Below are 20,071 nucleotides of genomic sequence, written 5' to 3'. Positions count from 1 at the left end.
GCCGTGATTTTGAATAAAGGATTTTAGAAGTTGTGCTGCGGTTGTGTGGTGGATGGCTGTTATTGCTATGGACCTCACACAAACATACCAATCTCACACACTCCTATCTTGTACTCACACGGACACATACCCCTATCACCTCTGATTAGCATGGTTGGCTAAATACAGTGCGAAAGAAGTTCAACATAATGTACATACATATCACACTTCCATCACACACACAACTCCTGTGTTCGGAAGCCACTGGAGCTATGAAAACTAATTTATTTAGAACTGCTTTTTGTGTTGTTTGTTGTCGTTTCACCGCACATCCGATTAGCACGGTTTGCTACGTATGGTATAACGACTAACTGTGTAGTAGTATCTGCTGACTCGAGCAGCTACTCACCGTAGTAGTATGTACTGACTGTATAGTAGTATATACTGACTGTAGCAGTATTGACTGACTGTAGTGGTATATACTGACTGTTTTAGTATCTAGTAACTCTATATAGCATGATCTATCAACTCGATAGCAGTATTTACGATCACTACAGCAATGCATACCGACTGAGGTGGTACCTGCTATGATTACAGCAGTGCATATTGTGGTGGTACCTGCTATGATTACAGCAGTGCATATTGTGGTGGTACCTGCTATTACGACAGCAGTACATACTGTGGTGGTACCTGCTATGATGACAGCAGTGCATACTGACTGTACTCACCACCACTCACCACTCACTGTAAAAGGTAAATTTGCAACGCTGGGTATATCGAGTTTATAGCACAAAGGCTTCGCCTGACAAGTGTGGGGTGTCGAGGCCTAGTAAAGTGCAGAGCCTCCGGCCTCGCCTAGATTGCCCACCTGGCCGAGGCTGGGTGCTGGGCCGCTACCCCCCCCCCCCCCCGCTAGAATAATACTGTCTAATCGCTAAAATTGTATTATCTACCGACCCTATAATAGTAATTGCACACATTGGGGTGGGGGGGGGAGTTAAGAGGACGTGAAACTTTGATGAATTTACCTCAGCGTCGCGTGTTAATACGTGTGCATATTTTTTACGGAAATGAGCAATGAGCAGCGATAGCGTAGTGCCCGTTACCAGGGGCAACCGCCCGTTGCCAGGGGCAACCGCCCGTTGAATTATATAGGTAAGATATCCCGTTCAGCCTTAACAGACTTTAGGAAGAAGTTATGTTCGCGAGCACATATGAAATCCGGCATGGCACACGAGGGGGAGTGTGGCCAGCACCATGCCCAGCTGCCTTTGTATCCCAAGTAGCAATGTTTACACACCACCCCAGGTACTATTTTGTCGTCATTGGTGTTGACCGTGAGCGGGAATCGAACCTGGGTCACCTGGTTCGTAGAGCAGCACGCTAACTGCTGCAATATCACTCCCTACCAATACCCGCCATTCGCCACTAAGTGACGGTAACGTCACCACGGCCCCTATCCTAGGCCAAATGCACTTTGAGGCCACGTGAAGTGTAGAAGGCTTACTGACAGGATGTCTCGTGACAGACCCAGGTGCCATGGATTGACTGAGATGATTGGTAGATGCACCAGCTATACCCCCTACTATGCAAACTTGCAACATTTTAGCTGCTCATTGTGAGTGTTGCTCTTTTGCCCTCAGTTGTTGGAAGGCGACTGCCTCCAACTGCCCAACAGCATCCTTCACAAGCCTCCTCCATCGAGGCCGATCTTGACACCGCTGGTACCAGTCGTTGGCAAGCCCACTCAGCTCCACATCCTCCTGTACCACATCAGTCCATCTCTTCTCCAGCCCATGTCGTACCCGTTTAGCCCGCTCTATGTGGCCAAACAGCTGCTTGGGCATGCGGTAGATAGACATGCGGTGGCCGGGCATGCGGGCTACATTACCCAGCCAACGCAGATCTTTCAAGGATTTGTGAACGCCTCACAATCCAGCCTGGTTAAACCCAGGATGGATCGTCGGCAGGCCAGCCTCAATGTTTCTAACCGGCGCAGATGTTCCATGAGAGGGGTCCACGTTTCACAAGCATATATAAGGGAGGGCATGACTGGCAGAGAAGACTCAAAGCTTCATGCGAAGCAACAGACCAGATAGCTTCCACACACCATTACGCAGCTGATGAAAATATGCCGCCCGACTGATTCGGCATGAGACCTCTGCTGTCAAACTGGAGTTGGTCATAAGCACACTGCTCAGGTATGGAAAAATCTCCACTCCACAACTGCTCCATCACCAATGGGGAGCTGAGGGGGTGGAGTGTTTGGTGGCATAAAATACTTAGCGGCACACTCCAGGTTCAGAAACAGTGCCTCAAACTCCTCCTCTGAGTGAGCAGCAATCACCAGATCATCACCATACATAACATGGTTGACCAATAGGGAGGCATCCCCCGTCCGCACCCGGGCATCGATCAGCCTCCCATTGTATCTGTTGTACCAGATGAGAATTCCTCCGATACAGCCACGGAACGCTTCTCAAACTACGTGGTCAAAGATGATGTTATGTAATGTGGGAGCCAGAAGACATCCCTGTCGCACCCCAAAGTGAACAAGGAATGGCTCTGACTCCTGGCCACGTAGCTTTATCCGGGCCTGCACACCATCATGAAGGCCCTTAATGATTGTGAGCAGAGAGTTAGGAACTCTGAAAGTAAGAATAACTACCCACAGTGCTGGCCTGTTGATGGTATCATAGGCGTTGACTAGGTCAATAATGCAGAGATGTAGGTCTTCCTGTAATTCCCTACACCTCTGCTGTAGAAGACGGACAGAGAATATGGCATCCGTGCAGGACCGGTCTGAAACCTTATTGGGGCTCCGCAAGCCTCTCAGTGTGCCTGGCAAGGCGATGTTGAATAATCCTTGCCAGAACCTTTCCCGGTACACTGAGAAGAGAGATGCCCCTATAGTTATTACAATCTGTGCAGTCTCCCCTTAAAGATGGGGACCACCACGGTGGGTGCCGCAGGATTGGAAAGTTATTCTTCCAATCCTGCGGAACCCGTCCTGTAGTCCAGACAGTTGTGATGATGTCATGTAGGGCAGTCTTCATACAGATGCCACTCTCCCTTAGCATGTCACTTGGGAGATCGCCCGGCGCTTTTCCTGGTCTCAGGCTCAGGATCGCCTCTCGCACTTCCTCCACAGATTGCACCTCAGCTAACCATTCAGCTAACCATGTCAATATTTGAGGCATGGCAGCCATAGCAGGGTCGTCACCACCTTGCCCCACAATGTTGTCGGGGCAGAGGGAATTCCCCTCCTCCAAGATCTCACAAAAAATACTCTGTAAACCTGCAGACCTGTTCCTGGGGGTCGGAGATCGGATTACCGTTTTTTCCCGTGATTTGTGATTGCGGGCTACTGAGGCAGATTCCATCTCCTTAGCAACCTGCGCCCACCACTCATTCTTGCAATGCCGCACGGCTCTCTGAATCTTCAAGCGAAGGCTGCGGTAAGCCTCCTCATTCTCCGGGAGTGGGCCTGTCGTTTTCTCTCAACCATCCGGAACACCTCCTCCTTCAGCCAGGGTCTCCGGGGAGGTCTGAACCGCGTACCCAATGCAGCCGTTGCAGCTGCACGAGCCGCAGTCCTGAACCTCACCCGTTTCCCCTCAGCATCGGAACGAGAGGGGGAAAGGGGAGATGCGATCCCCAGCTGCAGTACACACGCACGTAGACATACACACAGATAATGGCTGCTGCCACTGGTATTGGTGGTGGTGGCCGTGGACGGGGGTATCGCCTCTGTCATTCTTAAAGGCGCATTGGGACGGAGGATTGCGCCAATACAACATCACTGCCCTGCAGGGCAACGCCATTTGGGCGGTACACGAGAGCTTGTTGCACCTAGGTGTACATAAGACGCTGGCCACACTCAAGTTGGACTTCTTCTGGCCTGGCATGGCTGAGGATGTCACTAATTTGTTGAAATGGTATGTGCAGTGCGCGCAGCGGAAGCCGCCGGTGAAACCCTGTTGTCCACCATTACAATCGATTCAGGTTTCCCGCGTGAACGAATTAGTTGCGCTCAACATCCTTGGTCCATTTCCCACTACCCCTCGTGGGAATAAGTAATTGCTGGTAAGAGTCGAGTATTCTTCACGATGGCCTGTGGCCTAGCCGCTCCCCAACCAGTCAGCGGTGACGATTACTGAAGCATTCCTCAATGGCTATGTAATGGACAAGGGCGCTCCCGAACGTCTTCTGACTGATCAGGGCAAAAATGTATCCTCAAAGATGTTGCAGGTGTGCGATTTGTTGGGAACAAAGGTATGCACGTCACCGTACCACCCGCAGACGGATGGCATGGTTGAGCACCTACACAGGACTCTGACGTCCATGTTGAGCCACCAGGTCAGCGAGTCCCAACTCGACTGGGATTTACAGATTCCCGGAGTCCTATCTGCATATAGGATGGCCCCTCACGCATCCACCGGCTACTCACCGTGTTTTTTTAATGTACGGGAGAGAACACGGGCCCCCGATTGATGCAGGCCGCGCCCAACAAAGCTAAATCCAAAATTTATGACTCTGTGCGTTTCACCCTTCAGAAGCCTCTAGGGTTAATTCTGATTTGCGCCAATTGGCCAATGAGCGGCTGAAGGGTTCACGTGTTTCTACACATGAGTGGGCGCCTGTGGACAGAGCCTGATTGCACTGTCCAATCGTACCGGTGGGTACGTAACCAAAATTGTTAAAACCTTTGAGAGGACCGGTTGATGTGATTCGGGTCGTTCGGCCACAATGTGTCCAGATCCGCTTGAGGCGGCGGAGTTGGTATGTGCATCCCTCGTGCCTCAAGCCTTTTATTGCGCCGCGCGAGTTCGTTCCATCTCCACACTGCAGGCGCCGTCTCCACTGGATTCAGGAGAGGAGAACCCGTCGACCCGGCCTACTGCTCTTCATGAGGAGCCGGGCTCGACGGGACAATTGCATATTCCCCCCGGGACCTCCAGGGAGAGCGAGTCCACCTTCCCTGGAGGCCCGGCCACGAGAACTCGTTCTAAAACTCTTCGGATTTCGTGATCCCCACGCACACACACTCCCACTCCCTCAGTTGGTTGTCGGTAAGCCGTATCGGTTATTGGCTGAACCTAACCCTTATTATGCTTGCGGGTGTTGTTACACGGTGAGGGTGTGAGATGTTGGCCATGAAGGGGATTCCGGGCGTTCGCGGTTCACTGCACTGTTTTTTTACTCTCGTGTTGTTCTGTACTCACACCCTTTTCCCCGTTGTTAATGTACATTTGTAGGTAGTGTAAATATTGTATAGGTGGGTTTGGGTATTTAATTGGTAATTGTTATTATTAATTGTTGAGGCACACATACCGTTAATGATTTTTTTCTCACTTTATCACCTTACTCACTTAGTTCGTTTTAAGGTGGAGTTGACTGCCGGGATGGCTGAGTGCTACGGAGGGGGGTGATGTAGTGACATCGCGGAGGTCACTGTGTGGTGCCGGCCCTAGAGGGGCACGGCGTGCGATGTACTCACATCACGGACATCACGTATGTAGCGACATCGTGTATGTCACTGTGTAATGCCGGCTCTAGCGAAGCACAGCGTGCGATGCATTGTCATCGCGGACACCCCTAGGTGGGTGTAGTAACAGCCCTAGAGGGGGCTCGGTGAGCGCTGGGATAGCGCTCAGTGGCACCACGCGTGGCGTGCAGTGCTGACTCCTACAGGAGGGAGTGTCAACCATGGGATAAGGTTACCCTTGGCCATGGCACTCTGGTTGACCCTGGAAGGCACGTGACCAGTAAGATCTACACTGGGGTCCCAGGAGGGGGCTTGGTTGTGGTCACGTGTCAGGGTGAGATCCTACGGGAAGGGTCGAGAAACGACCAGAGGTTTCTCGAAGGTGCTCGTGGCCAAGCGTGGGGCCCGCCACGACCCAGCAGCATATAAACCGGGTCCGCACAGGGGACCGGGGTTTAGCGTTGCTGCCGTCATCTGAAGATCTACGTTCTACGTCCAAAAAGAAGTCACCAACACGTGGATGAGGACTCCGGCTAGGGTCCTGTCCGTTGTAGCTACTCCCAGTAACTAGCATAGTTAGCCTGGTGGTCCACCAGCATAGGTTATCTGGTAAAGGGGCAGTAACCCCTTTGTGTTATGTGTTGGTATTTATAGATGTGTGTTGCCTCCAAGAAGTACGTCTGCGACTCAGTTGAATCCACTACAAATACACAAATATACGGGCCAAGATGCTATGTTTGGCTGTGGCGTCAGCAATTATTGCGATTTCACACCCTGCACATTGACGTACATTGTCAAGGTTTACCGCTCGTCAGCGACCTTTAACCCCCGATTGAGCAGTATAAACGAGGTGGTTGACTCTTTGTAGGCGTGCGAACTTGTAATTGTTTTAGTGCCCTGCTGTGCAACCCACCACGAAAAAAAGGTTGTCACTCTGATCACACGTCGACTGCACACACGACTCATTACACGTCAAATATACAATATCACTAAATTGCAATCACGACAATCACCGTGTGCATCACACCCATCAAACATCTATATACTACTTAAAAGGGAAATTTGTGAATGTGTGTCTGTTCGAAATGTGTAGCATACTTCCCGACATGCAATAAACTTGAAATTTGGCATGTGGGTAGCTTCTAGGTTGTACACAATGCAAAAAGTATAAAAATAGACTTTTGTATTTTTGGGGGTGGGGGGGGGATAACCATGAAGTGTGTGGCGTTATAGGTCCCCTGCTCTTCACAGCCTACACTTCCCCGATCGGCCGGCTCATTGCAAGCTTTGGTGTTAAGCATCACTCATACGCGGATGACACGATTCTATTCACCGCCATCGATTCTAGCAATGCATCTGGATTTGAGAGGCTCTCGGAATGTACCACCGCCGTGCAACAATGGTTCACTGCACACAACCTAGCCCTTAATCCGAAAAAGTCAGTGGCCATCATGTTAGGTACCAAGCAACGTCTCAATTCAGCAGCACTCCCCACACACATACACATCTTCGGTCACAGCATCAAGTTCACCGACCACTTCAGCTACCTCTGTGTCATCCTAGATTCAACTTTATCCTTCGACCGTCAAACCAACCATATCATCAGCTCATGTAACTTTCACCTGAAGGCTCTTAGACACATACGTCCTCTCATCTCTACTGAAATTGCCAACACATTGGCATGTTGCATAGTTGGGTCTCGCCTTGACTATTGCAACTCCGTCCTAGTCCGGACCTCCGCTGGCAACCTAAAGAAACTTCAAAGACTACAAAACAACCTCCTGGCACGCGTCGTCATTGCCCACACTCATCCCTACCTCGACTCACTAGCTTGTCTCCGTGCTCTCAACTGGCTACCCATCGCCAGTAGGGTCACATACAAGACTGCCTGCCTCTGCCACAACGCCTTCACATCCGCCTGCCCGCCGTACCTTTCTTCATTATTGACAACTTGCAGCTCCGCACACGGCAGATGCCTGCGCAGCGCGACTCACGACCTCCTCTTGATACCAAGATCCAGGATGATCAACGTGTCAATGCGCCGCTTCTCGGTGGCAGCCCCAACAGTCTGGAACGATATCCCTCTGCACATTCGCAGCATCACCTCAATCGCCTCCTTCAAGAGACACTTACTAACTCACCTCTACAACCACGTGCTTTTGAGCGACTCTGAGCTTGGCTCCGCACCTCTGAGTTGCGGCCACTACGTCTGCAAATTTGCGCGCGTTACAAATTGAACTATTATTATACAGGAATTATTCTTTGGTTCTTTCTGCAGTCACGAAAGCTCCAAAGTTAAGATTATTATACAGGACTGGCGAGAATCGATATCTGTGTGAGCGTTTGTGGTATCGATTAAACGGGAATAGGCCGATTCTAAAGAAATCGACAACCTTCGATTCCTGTGAGCGATTTAAAGAATCGAATCTTGGCGCGCGAGCGGCAGTTGTTTTTCCCACCGTGCGTTGGGTTTTATTTTAATTAATGAGGTAATGATCAAAGTTGTATTTTTATTTATCATTAAATTGCTTTAAAAAAATATAGTTATATGATTGATAAAGATTAGGGTTAATCTAATCACGTTACACGTTTCCCCCCTAAGTAACATGGCTAAACGGTTCAATGTCAATGGGTCTTTTATGTAAACATTTAGGTAAATTATTATTGCAAGTACTTTTAATTCTTACCTATAAAAGTAATTTTTTGTCTGTCTGTATACGCAACTTGCGACGCTTTTAACTCACAAACTGGGGTTTATATTTCTAATTGTAAAGTAGTTAAATTGACAATTTAGTACTATTAATTATTATATTACTCTACGTTGAGCGCGCGCCAAAGCACGAACCGTCGTGGTTCCCATAGCAACGCACACGCGCGATCCGTGGGGGCGGGAAAAAATATATTCGCTTAAATGCAAAAACAAAACTCCTTTTAAAAATTTCGTTTTAAAGCTTTCGTGACTGCAGGCATTCATCTTCTTGGTTCTTTCGGTAAAGTCACGTAGAAGGGAAGTAATAAAATAATAAAAATAAAACAATAAAAATAATTCTCACGACGTTTCGGCCACAACGCAAGCAGCCGTCCTCAGGTGAAGACCAGGTCTGTCGGGGAGACAGCGTCTGAATGTAACATGAAACACCACCACGCTTGGAGCGTATATTTAAGCTGGGTTGGAAGGGCGCCTTGACAAAAGAATTTGCATATCAAGAGGAATTTAGCATATTTATGGGAAATGCAGGTATGTGATTAGTACTACTTGTGAAATGCGTAGGAGGTGGGCGGGGGGTTTCAAAGTCATATTATGCCCGTGCATTACGCAGGATTAGCAGCATTAAAGGGAGGGGATAGGGGTAGCATTAATAAAGGGAAGGAATGTTAATAGTATGTAGCTGCAGTAACTAAACAACTACGTAAAAAAAAAACTAAAGTATAAACTACATAGTATCATCAGTATACTAAATATACTCTCCAATAAGCTGAGCTACTAACAGTAAGTAATACATTACAATTCTATGTCGTAAAAAATATAATATGCTTCCAGCTAAACTTTTTTCCCTTACATCACACGGGTCTACCCCGTACTATATGCTGCCATAGACAAACCCAACATTAAATTATATACTGTATTACTATACACCACCCTATACCTTAGAATAATAGTGTAATATTACACTATGTATTATTCTATCCATCCCTACTCTATATCACACTGCTGTATATTCACTATACAATTACGATACTATATATTGCCTTATACATTGTATTAAACATTACAATTTTATACTATTTATTATTATACAATCTGGCAATCTGCTATACACTATACCATTGACCGTCGAGTGAAATATACTAAGAGGAAGCAACGAAATATGTCAATGGAAGAGTGGTGCTAGGAGACTTGCAGCAGAGCAAAGAATCCATTCCATGCGGAGAATACAAGATATATAGTCATGCCAGAGAGTGGACTGCGGTCTGAAAGTCACCATAAACGTGAACACAATCAGTTAAGATCCGAAATGGTTTATTACGTCCTTCCAATGATTGCTGAGCCAGAATCCATCTTCTCGGTTGAAATTGTCTCTGTGTTTGTATATGTGGATCGCCTCATGAACATGGTAGCCAGATGGCTTGCAGAAAACCTCTGTCTTGGAGAAGTCAATGTCATGTGAGCCCACTGTTTTTTTTTTATTAAAAAAGTTTTTTTTTTATAAAAACAACGATTTTATTAACAACTTCGTTTAATATTATTGGTTCTTTCTGTAAAGTCACGTAGAAGGGAAATAATAAAATAATATAAATATAAAACAATAAAAAATTCTCACGTTTCGACTGCAACACAAGCAATCATCATCAGGTGTGAAATCCACAGCAAGAAAATTGGAAAAACCGCCACTTTTTTCAAATTTTCTTGTGTATGTATATATTATGTTTTTAAGTTTTGAGAAGTTTTGAAATATATTTTTTCCCGCCGGGTACAACAAAAAGCGTCGTTCGCCACTAAGTGGTGGGGACATCACCACAGCGCTTGTGCCAGGCTAGGTGCACTTTGAGGCCACTTTAAGTGCCGAATGCTCTCTGCTGGAAGGATGTCACGGGACAGACCAAGGTGTTATGGGTTAACTTCGATGACTGGCAGATGCACCACCTGTGCTCCCCATTGTGCCAACTCGCTGTAGTATTTTAGATGTGCTCCTTGTTTTTGGAGTGGTTGCCATGTTTCATCATGCCACCGTGTCTCTCTGTTCTTCTGTCTTTCCCCGTGTCGCCCTATCAGTGTCTCTGTGGCTTGCTCCCCCACCACCTCTCTCTCCCTCCCGGTGTCTCCCTGTGTCCCCATGCGCCCCCCTCGCCACCGCATCTCTCTCTGTCTGTATCCCCACGACCCCCGGAGTTCCGCCCGTCTCCCCCAACGTCTCCCCCACTCACACCACGGCGTAGGCCTCGGCAAGGTAAGGTAAAAGTTAAAATGTAAAAAAACAAGACTACCTTTACCTTACCACAATGCAATCACTCTACCCTACCTTTTACCCTTTAGCAGGTAAGGTAAAAAGCAACGAGCCTAACTTTACCCTACCTTTTACCCTTACCCCATACTAATTACCTGATTACAGGGTATTACTAGGATACTACACATGAAAAAGGTTTATAACGGTAAATGCTAGGTAGAGCGCTTTAATCATATAGAATACTCTCGATGATTCCAATGTTACACGCTTTATTTTAACTCACTCTGTCTGTTGTCGTTATTGTTGTTGTTGTCGTTGTTATATCCTCAAATATTGAAACTCAATTTTAACCCACTTCCCAATGTGGTATCGACTGCAAACTTGGTATATTTATGTCATACAGATGACAACACGATATTCTATTATCACAAATTAATAAATATATATATTTTACATTATTTTTTATATGTTATGCTTCGGCTTGGGTCTAATTGTCCACAGTCAACTCACGTTGGCTGTAAATCACCACGGCCCCTTACGTTATGGCAAGCTTCGGGGCCACTTTCTGGAGTCGTGGAGTTCTGCCATTACGAGTACATTTAGTAAAAGCGTGTTTAAAAAAAAGTTTTTGTTTAACATTACTTATTAAATGGAGGCCACGGACTGCGCCACTGAGCTTTTAGCGATAAACAAGGCACCGTATTTACCGGGTAATACTTCACGCTACCTTTACCCTACCGGGTAATTCTTACGAGCTATCTTTACCCTACCCTTTACCTTACCCCTTGGCATGCCGACACCTTTACCCTTTTACCCGGTAAAAAGGGTAAATTACCTTACCTTGCCGAGGCCTACCACGTCGCCAGGGTACGCGAGTCCCCCTAGGGGGGGGGGGGGCGTGAGGTGAGAAGCATACAGGGGAGAGTCCACGGAGGATCTTGAAGATGAAGATCGCGATCTTGGAACTGTTTTGGGATGGGATTGGGAGCCAGTGGATGGATTGGAGCACTGGGCTGATGTGGTCTCATTCAGGAGTATGGTGGTGCAACTTTGGAATCATCTGGCGTTTGTAGATGATTAATTTTGTGAGTTGTTATTGTTGTTAAAAATAAGAGGTCATAAACCTTGGGCGAGGTGGAGTCGGCTGGTTAATCATTGCGCGGTCCGCCTTCGGCAATCAGTAGGCACTTCTGACGCATTTATGTGAAACGCGTATTGGTGGCTCAAATGTATTTTGTGTAACCGGATGAGCACTTCGAGGGACAAGGATGAGTCTCGTTGGCCAAAACCACCCGGGTCACCAAACTGAATTTTAAAAGATTAAAACAAGCACAGCAATGCAACAAAGGTGAAAGAGATAACAATGGGATAGAAATCAAACCAGACATAAATTGGTGCAGATATAAATTAAGAGTATAAACGGAAAACAGTGCACAAAAATCGGATATTAACTGAAATATATTTCCAGCAACAAAAGTTGTCCAGCCCAAAATTACTTTTGAAATTCACACTTCTCCTGTCAAATACACGCCACGCTTGTGGGTGTCACGCAGCCATCCGTGCTGTCCGACTCCCTGCCTGCCCCTGTTAAAGTCCAGGTTCAACTCCTTCCTCTACTGCATACTCTCAAGCCTAAATATAGGTTTTTTTTCAGACCACGAAACAACGTTTTTCAACAATATTAAACAAACAAAACCCCACTTTGATGTCCGTTTAAACGCTATAAAATATGACGAACTTGCCTTTTTCTCTACTCACGTACATTCTGAACAGTTGTGCAATGGGCAGTACTATATACTGCATACAAATGGTGCTTGTGAGCAGTAAAACATATATTGACCATGGTAAATCGTTCAACATATAAAGGTGCAGCCCTGCAATTGTTTAGTCATGCCACTGCTGGTGGAAAAGGGCCTCCACTACAGGGAGCTGTGGAGAGCTTATCTGGAGGTAGAGTTATTGGGCCTACTCTGCTGGTCAGTACGTCTTGGAAGAGGTTGGGAGTACCCACACTTTACCCCACCACGCGCAACCTATCTGCTCGACTAACTGGTGTCGCCAATCTACTCCTGGGTGTAGCGAGTCGACCGGTGGTGGGTGAGGGTGTATCGAGTTAAGTGTCTCAGCCCGATCATAAATGACTTACAAAGACACCCCATAGATTTACATAGAGACACCTAGACCTGGCAAGTCCTGGTGCAGATCACCCATCTGAGCATTAACAATAGATTCAAGTCTCCCTTGTACGTATGTTGAACTTCTTTCGCACCCTACATTGCCAACCGTGCTAATCAGAGGTGCGGGGGAAGGACAACAAAATAGACTTTTATCATTCAGGGAATAAGAAATAAGGATCTACATCCACATTGCGCTTGCTTAAACGCCCCAGCAGCTCATAGCCAGGTGTCATGGTCTAGAGGTATCGCGTACGCCGCTTGTTGCAAGGGTTCTTGGTTCGAATCCAGTGGCCGCCCTCATTAATGTGGTGGTGGTAGTAGCCATTAAAATATTACTACGCACCATCTGCTATTGTGTGCCAGCATCATGGTCCAAATTTGCCACATTTTGAAATAAATTACACCGTATATTACTCATTGGGGATTATAGAGAAGCAACCATTACCCCCTATCTGCGCAAACGTGGTAGGCCTGCAACAGTCATGACACTCAGTGAAGCGTTAACTAAAAAAAATAACCACATCTTAACTTAACCATACCCTGCTGCAGTCTCGCCAAGGGAACCCTCAGTGGTAGTAGCCCCTACACGGCACATGTCCGCAGCTCCGGCCTGCATAGTCAATTAGTCTGCTATTAGGGAGCGTTGTTGATACGTGGCTTTTTGATGAGAACTCTGCCTTAACTATCGAAATAAATAAATACCTTAATTTCTGTGTCTCAAAAACCTCTAGGGTACTTCTCGACGAAGGTAGAAAGTAGAAATTTGGTACATAGGTAGCTTTTAGGACAAACCGCAGTAAAAATCTGAAAATCCTAGATTTTTCATTTTAAGGCCCCCAAATCTCTAATTTAAGTGCCCCATAGCATGTTTGTGCGTGTCATTAAAAAACTGTTCAAAATATAAGATTGCGTTTTTTTCGTTTGATAGAGCGTTAAACAGCAAGTACAATTAAAGCGATAACCATTGTTCTACGTTTTATTGTTTTTGCGATATTTCGGATTCAGGCGGTTTTTAACGAAAAAAATATACATTTTATGTGTTCAAATGTGAATAATTCGAAAACGGTAAAAGATAGGAGCTTCCCCTCATAGAGTATTACGTTCATTCATTTGTGTTCTTTCTAATAAACAAAAAGAACGGAATCTTTACATTGAGCGGTTTCTGATGGGTACGACTTTAAATATAAGAAATGTAATAAAGTCAAAATTTTTGTGTTTTTTTTTGCGGAAAAATGCTAATTTGTGGAGAAGTTGATAATTGTTTTTTTACCCTTTTATCTGGCAACAAAACTGACACCTTGTTTTACAAGAAGTCATGTTTGCATAGACCACAATACCTGCAGTCGTAATGCAAACAAAAAACATAACTCTGATAATGTATACACTGTCCTTTAAGTTGATTGGTCCAAACCCGAGACAGCTTTCCTTAGAGCCTAGTCTCACATGGTGTTGGACCAGATGCCCAGGTCAAGGGATGTGTCCGGAGTGAACTGATGATCTGGTAATTTCTGCTAAACTGAGAAGTTGGAGACTGCACGGTTATTATAATAAGCTGGCATGGTGCTGGCCAACCACCCCCTCGTGTGCCGTGCTGGCCTTCATACGTGCTCGCGAACAGCACTTGCCCCAACAGCCTTTATCTTTGTTTTGTTTTGTATTGATTGTGTCGCTCCTAGTGATGGTGTGTCTAGTTATGTGATTTATTGGCCCTATGTCCGACGGATAAGAGACACGGGGCCAAGGTCCAGGGAGTGAAGACGCCAGATTTAAACTGACCCTGCTCAGAACCAGGTCCAGGCTGTGGGTGTGTGTCAATTTGGCACGTCACTCACTAATAGGTTCACCCCGCCGGTCTGTCAACCGCACAATTCTGACAACCCTCTCTTTAAATCCTTCACCCATCAGAGTCTCACCGCCTAAATTATCTTACCCGTCAGCATTGTCACTCACGCTCCCAATCACCTACGCCTGCCTGTGCGTCGATCGCTCGCTAACCCCCTTGACCCTTCCCTTGCCCCCCAACCTACCCTAACCATGACTTTCGCCGTGCCCTTCGTCTTGACCCTGATCTTCACCCTGACCCTGGTCCATGATCCCGCCGCGGGGTTCTACCCGAACCAGGCCTCCCTGGGCACGTATCGCGCCAACCACACGGACGAGTCCGTGACAGAGACCGGGGCACTGAGAGCCGTGGCGAAGTTCCTCGAGGGCAAAGCGGGGCTGGCGCCGGGTGCCTTGGAGGGTCTCTCGCCGCTCACGCCGACCACGCTCATCCAGGCGTACTACCAAGGTGAGGTAACGGGGAGATGATGGAAGCGGGTCGGTGTGGTGGTGGTGGGAAGGAGGGAGAAACCGGGAGGGTGAGAGGAGACACGAGGAGGCGGATAAGGGACGAGGCGCAGGAAGATATCGGGAGGAGATGGGAGAGACGCTTTGGAGGTGAAGGACGAGAGGGGAGAGAGGAGAGGTGGTGAGATGGTTGTGGTGAGGGGATTGATTGGCAAAGTGAGTGATGGCGAGGCGTAGTGGTGAAGGGATTGATCGGCGGGAAGGTGAAACTTTAACAATTATTTTTTTCACATAGCGCCCTACGGCGTCTCAGAGCGCTTTATCACATCACATCTCTACACGTGTGGCAGGGCACCCCTCAGTGGCAAGTTGTCCCTTTGGTTTGCAAGCGCGCATTTGTCTGCTGCTAGTAGGGTGCGGTGACTGCTGCTGCTGTGTATCACCACAATTGAGTTACGTGCGATGTATTATTTTTGGTCGTTATGTGTACGATGACGCCGGAACACAACGGCCTACTCTTGTGATCAACACGCCCGTGGTTAAATTCACAGTGCAGCATTAACTGGGGCGGCCGCTGGGGGCGAACCGTGAACCTCTTGCAACGAGCTGCGACCGCGACTCCGCTAGGCCGTGCCACAGCCCTTTGTGAAAGACGAGGGGCATGAGGGGATTAATTGGTGAGGCGAGAGATGGTGGTGAGGTGAGGTAATTAAATTATTAATTGGCGAGGCGAGAGTTGGTGAGGCGATCGGGTGAGGGGATTGGCGGGCAGGTGAGGCTTTGTGAGACACGGGGTGGTGAGGTGGGAAATGGTGAGGGGATTGGCGGGAAGGTGAGGCTTTGTGAGACATAAGTTGGTGAGGTGAGAGATGCTGAGGGTATTTGTGGGAAGGTGAGGCTTTGTGAGACATGAGATGGTGAGGTGAGAGATAGTGACGGGATTGGTGGGTAGGTGAGGCTTTGTGAGACTCAGGTGGTGAGGGGATTTATTGTTGAGGTGAGTGATGGTGAGGCTTGGTGGTGAGTGACCCGTCTCTGATCCCCCTCTTGCTAGGTAACGTGTCGGCGGTGAGGTTAGTCAAGGCTCTGAAGGAGGTGGTGGACGGGAACAACTTCATGGAACAGGCCTATCCCGACATTACCTCCTACTACGCCAACTGCGAGCAATTTACAGACAGTAGGTACCGCGGGGGACTCGGGTCCCCTCTCGCACCCCAGCCACGGTGATCCACATCCCCCCTCATCCCCCCTCATCATCATCCCCTTACTGCGGGGGTTCCCATTCTCACCTCTCCCCCCGTCTATGCCCCCGCCGCGAGTGTGCGTCTGTGCACAGGCGAGTGCACGTGGGGTGAGTACACAGCTGGGTGAGTACAAGGGTGAGTGAGTGTGAGGACACCCACGCACTTGTATGTTGTAAATCATTTAAATTTTCGACGTGATGAATTGACAACAGCATCCACCTAATAGGCCATGCTGCCTCGGTCATGGTCATCCCCTAGGTCTACTCAGCCTCAAATGAGTACCTGGTGTGGTGTGTAAACATCGCCACTGGGGAGACAAGGACGAGCGGGTGTGGTGCTGGCCACCCAACCTCGGAGGAAGGGCCTTTGCTATTGATGCCCCCGGGTCTGGAATTCTATCGCCAATAAACTGTAACTTGGATCACTACCTTTGAGATCTTCACTCAAAACTGTTCTAGAGGAGTTGTACACCCCTAGCTAACACTGCTATTCAGTGGCCTGAAATCAAATGTTTCGCTCCGGATGACCGCTGCAAAGTATGATCTCGTGTTTTGTTTATAGTGTGCTGATCTTAAAGGCGCATTGAAAATTTGTGATACTCCTACTGATACTCCTGCTGCTTTGGAGTGACTCATGCAGCCAGCTATGGCTGCAAAGTTTGGTAGTACATGTGTAGTGAGTTCAAGGATACATAGACGACGTAGTCAGAGGCACACTTATTTATTCAACCAAAGGGCAGAACACAATACTTGAAGGGGTAACGGCCCCTTCACCCGTCTAACAGGGAGACACCCTTAGCGCTAGCCCGGCTAGTCTGCTCCCAGGTCCTCCACTCGAGAGCTAGGGGAGGCTAGCTGATCCAGCTCTGGCCAAGCTTGGATCTCGGCACCCTTAGCAAATCAGACCGGCTCTTACAAGAGCATCGGCTCTGGGCTCTCAGGGCCGCGCCTCTGGCTTGCCCTGGTCGGTCCTTAGAAGGACAGCGAGCCAGGGGAGTCCCAGGGCCTATCCTGCTGGTCTTCGCTCTTCGCTGGTTAAGCTGTAATACTCGACCCCGAGCCTACCGGCTCCCCGCCTTATATAGCAACTCCCCCCCGAGGGGTGGGGCTGTGGGGGATCACAGCGCCGTCACAGCCCCCCAGGGCTAACCGTTGCGGACGTGGATGTAGGCACCCTTACGCGTGCGGGCGCAAACACCCCTTGTGTGTTTGTTTGCCCTCCGGTAACACCCCTACACATGTTATGTCAATCACAGTTCCTATGATCACTGTTACATTGCTTTTATAGCTTTATTTTGGTGATTTCGAAAACGTTTCGGTTTAGCCATATTTGTTTGTTGTAGTACAGAGTTAGACTGATAACTTTAATCTAAATTGTCTTATGGTTCATCTTCTTGGTTCTTTCGGTAAAGTCACGTAGAAGGGAAGTACTCATCTTCTTGGTTCTTTCGGTAAAGTCACGTAGAAGGGAAGTATTTTATTACTTCCCTTCTACGTGACTTTACCGAAAGAACCAAGAAGATGAATCCCTGCAGTCACGAAAGCTTTAAATCGAAAAATGTCTTATGGTTGTTATTGTTTGACTTGCATCCCACTGGGATTTTTACACACAGCATTGATATACGGTGTTTTTTCTGGAAGACTTTGCTGTTTTTTTCCTGGATTTTTCTGTTTGTGCGCAGTCACTTTAAGATGTTTCTTGTTCATGTTTTTGTTTGTTGCGGTTGCACCCGATTCAAGAGTCGAATGGCTCACAGGGCTATACCAAATAAATGAATCTGAAAACTGAAACAGTATGTTAAAGCTATAGGGGGGATCTTTGCCGTTGGATAAGTTGTGAGTACACTCACGGATTTGTATGTTATATATCATTTCATTTTTCGAAATCACGCTAATAAGGTACACTGCCCAAAACGTCACCTATTATATATTGATACCCACTCCAACAAAACATCTTAACACTGGTTTTAGTTCCAGAAATGGTATAGCCTATTCTTATTTTTCATACTTTGAGACGAGCAAAATTGTCTGAAGGATATAACTGCTCAACCCGAGCTATAAATGCTCTAATATATGCATAGGCTTTGAACTGTTCACATTTTGGCATTGATCTCTGGTCTTACACTGGTGAGACTAGGCCATAAAAAGGCTGTCTCAAGTGTAGGCAAATAAGTTTCAAAGACAATGCATATATTATCATGTTCACCATAAGTACGTGTGGTTAATGCAGACTTGATTCCTTGCTATATGTATCTATTTGTTGTTTGAACAACTTAACACTTGTTTAATTGCCAGAAAGGGTAAAACCTATTACAGTAATCCCTCGCCACTTCGCGGTTCAAGTTTCGCGGCCTCAGTGCATCGCGGATTTTTCAAAAATATTCATCGAAAAATAAAAATTCAAAAATACCGCCATATCGGCAGCCGTATTGCGGAAAGCAGCGTTGTTGTTTCATCGTGATGCGCGAGAGAAACGGTTTCCCAGGATGCCAGACAAACAGAGACACTCTCTCAGAGGCTTTGTACATACTGTACCCACGGGCACTCAGACAAGGCACGTGATTGGTTCCCGGCACGAGATCCACGAATGAGAGCACGAGTGGATGTACAGTATCCCGTGAGCTGATTGGCTGCGCATCATCACATCCTCTCCCATACGTATCGTATGAGAGAGAGAGTGAATGTATAATATTAAGGTTTTATAATTAAATAGATGTAAATAAAAAATATATATATATAAAGTATAAATATACATATTTTAAACATTCTGGTACCCACACACACATATACGGAAATTCCTAGGGGGGCCGATCCTACTTCGCGGATTTTCACCTATCGCGAGGGGTTCCGGTCCCCATTAACCGCGATAAACGAGGGATCACTGTATTATTATATTTCCACCTAAAGGGCCCTGCAGCCTTGACTTGGTCTTATGGCTTTGCACCCAGGGCCATTGTGTGTGCTTGTGTCTGTGTGTGTGCAGCGAGAGGGGAGTTGGGCAGGTTCCACAATATGGCCATGGCCTATGCAAACTCGAACAGTACAGCCCTGGCGAGGAAGAGCCTGGGTCAAATGCTGCACATTCTCAACAAGTTCTACTCCAACACCAACTGGATCGAGCAGGGCAACCTGATCCCCCTGGAGGCCCTGGGTACGTGGGGTGCAGGGGTCGTGCCCACCTGTACACGTCACCCACCAGTGTGTCCAGCCTTGTTCCACTTGCTCACTGCTTTGTTGACCCCCATACCGCATACTCACCCATATTTTGTTAGCCCTGTAGCACCTTCTCATCTGGGTCCCACACCTCTAAAAAAACCTTTCCACTTTTTTCCTTAATTCGCACAAATATGGTATATTTTGCGTGTTTCCCCCCAATCACCTATCTGTAGGGGTCACGCATGGGTCCCATGACCCCTACATCTAACCTCAGCGTGCCCCCGCACGACCTCTACAAATATATTGGTGGGGTACAAAGACCCGCGAGGGGGTTTTGGGGAAGGGGGGTATCTTATAGAGTTCTTTAACTCATCAAAAGCTCAAGTGCATCAGGGCGCCCCAGCGTGGCTAGCCCTTCATCTTTTGTAAGGCGGGGAAAGCTGATACAGGTTTCCTGCGCTTTGTGCGATTTTACGTACATATGCTGCTAACTTATTTCTACCCATTAATTGACTATATGCGGTTTAAATTGTCCCTGCTATGCGGTCGGACACGAGACATTGCGTGTGGTGCACTGTATTGTATGCGCTACTCGGCAGGCAGCTCATCTCCGCGTGCGGTGCATTGTGGGTTGGGTCTTTGCGGTCCATGGTACGGGATTTCGCTTTGTTCGCCCCATTTTTGGATTACATCTACCCGCATAAAAGGAGGAAACATGCAATGAGATGCCTCGTTTGAAGATCCACTTAACGGCTTCCTGAGATGTTAATTGGATAAATGAAGTGCTGCCCGC

General features: G+C 47.5%; 1 protein-coding gene across 5 annotated transcripts in view; it reads left to right on the top strand.

The window, feature by feature from the left end:
* The first annotated feature begins 7,905 nt into the window (after positions 1-7,905).
* LOC133354619 (von Willebrand factor A domain-containing protein 7-like) overlaps positions 7,906-20,071 on the top strand; it is a 28,845-nt gene continuing 16,679 nt past the window's right edge. Inside the window, exons 1-5 of one of the 5 annotated variants that reach the window (XM_061571612.1) lie at positions 7,906-7,956; positions 10,242-10,416; positions 14,712-14,880; positions 15,934-16,056; positions 19,106-19,273. In XM_061571612.1, the coding sequence (XP_061427596.1) occupies positions 7,952-7,956; positions 10,242-10,416; positions 14,712-14,880; positions 15,934-16,056; positions 19,106-19,273 (640 nt within the window). In that variant the 5' untranslated portion in view covers positions 7,906-7,951. Of the gene's footprint in view, positions 7,957-7,988; positions 8,567-10,241; positions 10,417-14,343; positions 14,881-15,933; positions 16,057-19,105; positions 19,274-20,071 lie in introns of those variants that run through there. The other 4 variants (XM_061571614.1, XM_061571613.1, XM_061571617.1 and 1 more) reach the window with 4 other exon arrangements.

Source organism: Lethenteron reissneri, chromosome 48 (assembly GCF_015708825.2).
Source record: "Lethenteron reissneri isolate LAM-NWPU_2019-01 chromosome 48, ASM1570882v1, whole genome shotgun sequence".
Classification (NCBI taxonomy): Eukaryota; Metazoa; Chordata; class Hyperoartia; order Petromyzontiformes; family Petromyzontidae; genus Lethenteron; species Lethenteron reissneri.
Note: the sequence above shows the minus strand (reverse complement) of the source record. Positions and strands in the feature narration are given on the sequence as shown.